Genomic DNA, 8,738 nt, shown 5'->3' on the forward strand with positions numbered 1-8,738 from the left:
CCCCTGCTTTGCATACAGTCAATACATGATAGATATCTGCTAGCACCAACGGGGCAAGTGTATGATCTTCCTTGGTAGTGATGATTTGTGCAATTCTAGCCATACGAATATCCACCGTTCCTTTCTCATTTGAAAAAACCAGGATCCCCAAGAATGCCACAATAAATGTGAACCGACGATGAATTTGCCAAAGGCCCTTGTTTTGTTTGTTGCTCAGGCCCTTTTCATGCATTTCAAAACCAGAGGAATGCCCGAACCTGAAGTACAAGAAATGGAAAGCACAACACCCGTTGCTCACACTTTCCTTATTTGTCTGTTTACTAATATTCAAGAGGTCAAAGAACTTGTGCACCGATGGAGTCCTTGGAAATATGAGTTGTTGCTTCCTCAAGTCCCGGCCGAATTCAACGTACCCGGCTATCTCCTCCAAAGTAGGGGTGATCTTGAAATCTGAGAAACGAAAGACATTATGGACAGGATCCCAGAACATTACCAAAGCTTTGATCAGATCTTCCCGTGGTTTGATTTCATAGATGTCTATAAGAGAACCCAAGTGCTTTTTCACCCATTTCTGACCATCTTCATCTAGATCATTCCACCACATAAGCAAGTGTAGCCGAGCCTATTCCCTGACCACTTCTGGCGGTTCTTAGATGGTACTCATAGTTCCTGTGGAGGATTAAGGTTAGGGTTTGAATCGAGTTGATCCTTTTGTAAACAGATTTTCGAAGAAGAAAAGAAAAAGAACAAATAAAAGAAGAGAAGGACCATAATCTCTCCCCCTGTATGCCAACTTTAGCCAAATGGCTGTTTTCTCAAATACGACCCCTTCCCACTTTCACGCGAATTTTGAGGCCGGGGGAATTATTTTATGACCCCTCACAAGCTTGTCCATTCTTTTACGAAAACAACCTTTCGACATATGAAAAATACTTTGAGGCTACCTTGGCAAGAACGGTTTAAGATATAGCCGAAGCTGGATCGGCTTATTTTGACCAAAATCAATATTGCATTCATTCGATCACCGAATCTCTTTTCTTGTTTTTCTTTTCTCTTATTTTCAAAAATAAGGCCAAACCTTATGTAGGTTGCCTACGTATCCCACATCCGATGAGAATCAGAACCTTTGTAGTTCGGTCAGTTTTAACACATTTGAAGGAACACAGTGTTTGACTCTTTTAAAAATAACCCTTTTTTGTTTTTTGTTTTTTTTTTGAAAAATTTTGGGCAGAGTTTCAGGACGCTTTTAAAATACCGGGATGTTTTAGAATCGGGTTTTATTTCCTTCCCTATATCACTCTTGGTTTTCCCCTTTTTCCTCTTTATTTTCCCTAGCCGGTCAGCATGCAAGCTAAAACAAATAAATGTTCACATAGCACATAGAATGCATCAGGATGGTCTATTATTTCGGGCACACCTGTCCTAGACGGACCCAACCCCTGTGTTGAGTCCCCTAAGTCAAATGCACGTGATGCAAACAAACGTTCCTATTAGGGATCCGACATGGAGCTATGCTTTTCTAGGTTTACCTCATGAGGTTTTGGTCTAGACTTGGGGTACCCGAGCGGACAACTGGGGTCGAAGAGGGGGCGACGTACTGGGAGCACTGAAGTCTACCCGGCCTTGTCGCTTGCCCAACCTCGTTCTATTTGGTAGAATTTCAATAGAAAAAGTGGGCTACGCGAACGTATGCACCATTTCCAGAAGACTCAGATGGGTGGCGTAAGAAGACAGTTATATATAATTCAAAAAATATTAAAGCGGTAAGCATTTAGCACGAAAGATTCACGGAATACAGTAATATCAACAATAAGTAAAGCCAAGAAAAATCATATTAACAAGCTCGAATTCTGAACCCTGAACCAGAGATTCTGGGTTCGATCCCCAGCAGAGTCGCCAGAGCTGTCACACCTCCTTTTTTCTACCTCCCGTAAAAGGGTGTATGTAAAGGAGTTTTTTCAATTAAAGGACAATCGAAACAGGATCTATTTATTAAAATTCAGAGTCGCCACTTGGGAGATTTATGGTGTCCCAAGTCATCGATTTAGAATCCCGAATCGAGGAAAGATTGACTCTGCTTAACAGTCCGCAAACCAAAAATTTGAGTAAGAAATTATGTTAACCCGAGAGAAGGTGTTAGGCACTCCCGAGTTCTGTGGTTCTAGCACGGTCGCTTTGATCATACTTGGCTTGACTAAATTGTCTAATTACTGATTTTAGAACCTATGTGCATTTACCTGTTACCGTTTCTAAATTAAGAAAATTGTCTTGAAACGGGTCACGCGTACGTGTACCCATTTGTTTGGCGCGTCAAAAATCATGTCACGCGAACGTGTCCACAATTAATAACACTTTATTATTATAAAAAGAGAAAGGTTTGGCCAAAGTTGCGCGTGTCTAAAGCAAACTACGAACATTTGTCATTTTGTATGATTAAATGGTAGACGGCGCACCTCAGACTATATGAGCTAATTTAATTAATAACCTACGAAAACCCATTTTTATTATTAAGAAGGTTTGTTCGAAGTTGCGCGAATGCATACTCCGAATTGGTTTTTAGAATTGTAATCATGTCATGCGAACGTGTACACAATCACAATTGTATTTTAAACGGCCCTAAAGGTTTCTCTACGAATATTTGTTATTTTACATCTACATTGTTAAATTAACACAAGAGCCATTTGTTACTAAGTGTCTAACTATGGCTTGTCTCAAATCTATTTGGCGGAATCCAGTTAATTAAGCACTAATGGAATTTGAACCCTTACTATCGAATGAGTGACTTAATCCGAGCTCGTTCGACTACAAGGCTGTCACCAAAATAACACTCATTCAATTAATAAGAGATCCCAAATAAGACAGGTCCAATTACTTAAGTGGCGCGTCCGTTCAGGATTAAAGAGGAACAAATGGGCTCTAATCATGAGCCCACAAAAACTGTGAATATAAGCCATCCCCCTTTTGTCTCAACATGGGTTCGAAATCCAAACCATAAGGCAAAGTAGAATTTTTTTAAAACAAACTGATGCAAGGCCAATCAAGACCCGAGATCATGGACATCAGACCATCACATTCAAACAAATCAGCCGTTCAACTAATTCAACAAAAAGCAATTACACGAGACCCTACAACTGATTAAACCATTTCAATAACAAATTACACCTCATGAGACTGCTAAGTAAGTGAATCTGAACTTGAACAATTGACTCATATTTAATATGTTTACAGATAATCAAGGTAATTCTATATACATCTCAGACCCTGAAGTGACGAGCCGAAACATTTTCTTGTCCAATACACTATAAAACTGAATACGAAACATTTTTCTTGATGTCTAAGTACATCAAGCCTGTCGTGACAGTTCAAATAAATTACGCGGCAAAAGAAGCTTTCATATAGTCTACATTACTCGATTTTCATGGTTGATGGTAAAGCACAACTACTGATTCGACTAAACAAATAGTTCATCAAGCTTCTATGATAGTCCAGGATCAAATTCAGGGATAGGAGTTCAACATGCCCAAAACCAAAATTTAGCTATGAGACATTTGATAGAAAATGGAGTCACCCACCAATTACAAACAAATTTAGCTCTCAGAAGGATACTATCAGCAACCAGCAGAATACAATGCACTATATGATTCCAATATAAGGCAATTAAAACAAAATAAAGCTAAATCTATGAGCAAACAATGGTGACATTATGCTCAAATTTCTAGATTTTCATTTCATCTTTGAATCAGGCCTCACATTAGATAGAACTGAGAGATCATGTACCTGGGAATAAGGGGAAAGCAAGAAGGAGTAACGATCAGTAGGCAGTAGCAACAGAACAAAATCCCAAACTCAGTAGCAGTAGTAAGCTCAAAAATGACCAATGAAACCAGCCTTGGACCCAACTTTAAACCAGCAGAAATAACCACTGATACCCAGCAATAAAAAAAAGAACAACCAAAATTTGAACCAAACTTTTGAAACCAACCAAGCTCAAACCATTTTAGCCCTCGATTGTTCAAAGATCATTTCAGAAGTGAGAGCCTCAAGAATTACTGAAAAAACTTTCAATGGAACAGTGATTTTTTTTCCAGTTGTTCTGATTTCTCCTGTATTTTCAGCCTTTTTGGTCTCTCTAAGGTGTAAAAACACTGTCTTGAATGAGAAGAAGGCTTCCTTTTAAAGGCTGAGGGTCTGCTGTGTGCCTTCCAAGGCAAGCCAGTTAGATTTTTCCCAAAATACCCTCATAGGGCATCTTTTAAAACTGATTTTTGGACAACTGTCCATTTCCTTAAGATATTTTCAATTTACAGCCTGTTTTCCCTAACCATTTTGGGTAGCTGTCCATTTAGGAAGCTTCCCATCAGTTATTAAAGATTCTTCAAGTTGAAACAATCTCCAAAATTACCCCCTAAAGTTCCCCATTATTCACTTACCTCCCTTAAATTCTGAATGCTCACAATCACAATAACAGTAAACAAACGGGCTGACACTTTCAAACAAATTGAAATTCAAAACAACTATTGAAATTATGAGAAAACTAGCTTGAATATCCTTCACACATAAACGTGAATTCAGAAAATGTTCTTGAAACAAGAATTAATGCGAACGATGAACTATACTTGACTAATCTTAATGCTTCAGTTCCAAAATTAATTCACAAATGTGAAATGAAACCTAGCGGAAAGAAGAAAATCTCATGAATTGAAACCAAATTAAACTCAAACCTTACGAAGCCGATTGTCATTGACAATTACGCAAACAAGCTAACTAACTAACTTACAACCAGAACATAATGCAATTAGGCAAGAAACAAAAATTCTGAAGGACGAAAACTAGAAAAATAAACAACCAAGCAAACAAACAGAAGAGATCAAAAGGAAACCAATCGACGCAAAGGAAATTCTCCCAAACCTGCTTCGGCGAGACCTGCATGAACTCGAACAACCTTGGAGAAGAAAGTGAACCTTTGACGGTCATTAATCGGTTGTCCTTAACAAAAGACAAACGATTAATGACAGTTTTGGGTTCACTTGACCTTGCTAAGCAAGAAAGGAACCCAAGGAGAGACTTGGCTATCCGGACCTCTGCTCTACCACTGACGGACCATTTTGAAATGAAACAAACATGTATTTGAGGCAGGAAGGAGATGAGGGGTTGCATGGTGTGATTTTGGGTGGATCTGGGAATTTTTAGGCTTTTAGGCGCTAACCTCAAATCTGAGATTCGAGGTGATGGAGGGGGATTTGAGAGGAACTATTTGGAGATTTGGGATGGGTAGGTGGAAGGGAGTTCATGGTGTTAATTCGGTGGCGATTGGACGCCGGTGCCGCCACCGGACGGTGGGGAATTCTGGGGTGGCTACTAGGGTGTGGGGGCAGGTTTCTGAAGTTGGGGGTGTTGGGACGATGAACTGAGGGGGGGGGTGTGCCTTCGGACATATATATACTCCCTAAGCTTAAGTTCCGAGCCGTTCGATCAAGTGGAGATCAACGACTCAGATCGACACTGATCAAAATGACGTCGTTTCGTTTGAGGGGGAATCCGGATCGGGTCAGGCGGGTTTGGGCTGGAATTGTATAGATCTGGGGGGGCAATTGGGCTGAAGGAGATTTAATGGCCCAAATCCGAATTTCCCTTTATTTTTGAATCTTTTTTCTTTTCCAATTTCCAAATTTCTTTTCTTTTCAAAATTCGAAATAAAACCTAAATTAATTATTAAAACTAATATTATCCTATCAAATTGAACTAATTAAACTCTAAAAATAATTACCATAACTAATTACATACCACATTAAAGAAAGCTAACAAAATTCGAGAAATTAAAATTAAAGTGTAAAAATGAACTATTTTTGTGATTTTTCCATTTTATAAAACACTAAATTACTAATTATTTCAAACATGCAAAAAATTAAATCCTAAATGTAAATGCAACATATTTTGTATTTTTCATTAATTAACAAACGAAATGCACAGACAAAAATGCAAATAATTAACAGCAAATACAACAAAATCCACAAAATTGCAAATAATGAAACGAAATTACTTTGTTTTGAATTTATGAAAGTATTTCATGTAGGGCAAAAATCACATGCTCACAGTGGATTCACAGCAGAGAGCAAATGAGTAGGCCTGCTTTGAAGCACACTACTGATCAGAACTGCCCTAGCACCAATTGATAAGAGTTTCCCTTTCCATGTTTGGAGTTTATCCAACACCTTGGTGATTAAACCCTCATAGTAATCCATTCTCCTCCTTGAATAAAATATAGGGCAACCAAGGTAAATGAATGGGAAATCATTTCTCCCTATTCCAGTAATACCTTGAATATTCCTCACAACCTCATCACTTGTTGAATGGTGGACATATGTAGCAGATTTTGACTTATTGATCACTTGGCCTGAAGCTGCTTCATAAGCATTCAACACCTCCATTATTAGTCTCAAAGAGGTTGCATCTGAGGATGAGAATATAATTGTATCATCGACATATGCAAGATGGTTAATCTTGGGACTCCACTTAGGCAAACCAAATCTACAAAAAGTACAAGTTTTGATGTAATGCGTTGAGGCCCCTTGACATTGCCTCTGCAGCCAAAATAATAAAGTAGGTGATAAAGGATCCCCTTGCTTCACTCCTCTAGAAGACTTGAAAAAACCATGTGGTTGACCATTAACAAGAACTGAGTACCAATTGTTTGACACTATACCAAATATCCAACCAATAAATCTTCCAGAAAACTCCATCTTCCTTAGAACCTTTGTGAGAAAAAGCCAAGAAAGTCTATCATAAGCCTTCATCATGTCCAGCTTTATTACTACATTAGGGCCTGCTTTGGTTCTCAATCTTATGTTAGTGATAATTTCCTGAGTGAGCATCACATTTTCTACTATACTCCTTCCCTTAACAAATCCAGCTTGTTCATCAAAAATTACATTAGGAAGAATATCAACCAATCTGTCATGAATAACCCTCGAGATAATTTTATTTGAAAAATTACTCAGGCTAATTGGTCTTAAATCAGAAAAAGCCTGTACATCCTTTTTCTTAGGCAATAAGACTAAATTTGTGTGAGTCACAAATTTAGGTAGTTCCTGGCCACAGAAGAAAGCTTTGACCATCTGTAGCACGTCTTCTCCAATTATTTCCCAACAAGCATGGAAGAAGTTACCATTGAATCCATCAGGTCCACTTGCATTGTCCCCATTCAACCCAAACACTGCCTTTTTTACTTCCTCCATTGTAGGCTGCCTTGTTAGTTCACAGTTCTGCATCTCATTCATCATCAGAGGTACATGATCAAGAATCCTAAAATCAGTAGGAACACTGGATTCATGAAATTGCTGCTGGAAAAAATGTACAGCTTCCTCTGCCATAACTGTTTGATCCTCTAACCAATTACCATTTCTATCTTGAATTCTCTTAAGCTGTAACTTCCTTCTTTTGCCATTCACATGAGCATGGAACAATTTAGTATTTCGATCTCCATCTTTAAACCAAGCCATAATCGCTTTTTGTTTCCAAAAATCTTCTTCTAATGCCCACACTCGAATTAATTCAGCCTGCACTCTTTGGAGCGTTTCACGATATTGAACTGTTGGATTTAGTTCAAATTGAGTCTCATGTACCTTCACTACTTCTTCCAAACTAGATAATCTTTGGAATATATCCCCAAAAGTAGCCCTGCTCCATATAGAAAAAGCCCTCTTTACTTTTTTTTTATCTTGTGATTAAACAAAATAAATGGACTCACGTGAAAATCTGCATGCCAGTTTTCCTTAACAACATCCATGAATGAGTCATGCTTAATCCATAAATTCATAAATCTGAAAGCTCTCATGATTGATTGAGTTCTTGGATTATATTTGAGATGCATGGGACTGTGGTCTTAGCCAATCTTAGATAGGTGAGTGATCTCTAATCCTGGCCAAAACTACTGCAATTCCATGCTACCCAAGCATCTGTCAAGCCTTTTAAAAATACAGTCATCTTCATCTCTACCATTCCACCATGTGAAAATGCTTCCTTTAAAACCAAGATAAAAAAGATTGCACGTATTAATACAGTGCCTGAAAACATCTATCTCATTGATATATACTGGAAGGCCACCGAATTTTTCTTCTTCATCCCATATCACATTAAAGTCTCCACCAACAAGCCAAGGTAAAGACATATCAGTAGCCAAAGAGTATAATGTGTCCCACATTTCAATTCTTTCAATTGCATTACATTTAGCATAGATCATGGTAATTACAAATTCTTTATGATCATCAGTATCAGTCATCCTCAGAGTGATCTGTTGTTCCATGTTGAATAGGATATCAAAGTCATATTTTTGATCTATGAAAATCCAAGTTTTGTTAGAAACATTAACCACTACTTGTTCGAAGCCAATCTTTCTCCTATACTGGTCTACAGTTCTAGTCTGTTGCATTGGCTCCATCAAGGCAATGAAATCAAAGTGGTTCTGTCTATCCATTGTGATTACCCTTTCAAAGGCTTGCATTTATTAACTGACCTAATATTCCAAATGAGAGCATTCATTATCAGTTAATTAATTTGGATATGGTTCTCCTTGTTTGAACTCCTGTTACTTGCACGATAGAAGTGTCTCTTGGTTGTTTTTTCTTCCCTCTTCCTGCTGATTTCCCAGTATCAATTTGTCTCGGAGAGATGTCACCTTGCCTAGCTACATTGATGAAATTTTGGGTAGCAAATTCTGCATCCATGTCTTTCCCTTTATT

The 8,738-nt window shown here is 38.1% G+C and overlaps 1 protein-coding gene across 1 annotated transcript; it reads right to left on the reverse strand.

Moving 5' to 3' along the window:
• Positions 1-7,927: 7,927 nt before the first annotated feature.
• Positions 7,928-8,473, reverse strand: LOC138875003 (uncharacterized). Its single transcript, XM_070153806.1, has one exon. The coding sequence runs from the start codon at positions 8,471-8,473 to the stop codon at positions 7,928-7,930; it is 546 nt and encodes a 181-aa protein (XP_070009907.1).
• Between the last annotated feature and the right edge of the window lie 265 nt (positions 8,474-8,738).

This window comes from Nicotiana sylvestris, chromosome 8 (assembly GCF_000393655.2).
Source record: "Nicotiana sylvestris chromosome 8, ASM39365v2, whole genome shotgun sequence".
NCBI classification, from domain to species: Eukaryota; Viridiplantae; Streptophyta; class Magnoliopsida; order Solanales; family Solanaceae; genus Nicotiana; species Nicotiana sylvestris.

Excerpts from the sequence above, each read along its gene's own strand:
- LOC138875003 (XM_070153806.1), bottom strand. The coding sequence starts at position 8,473 with ATGGATAGACAGAACCACTTTGATTTCATTGCCTTGATGGAGCCAATG.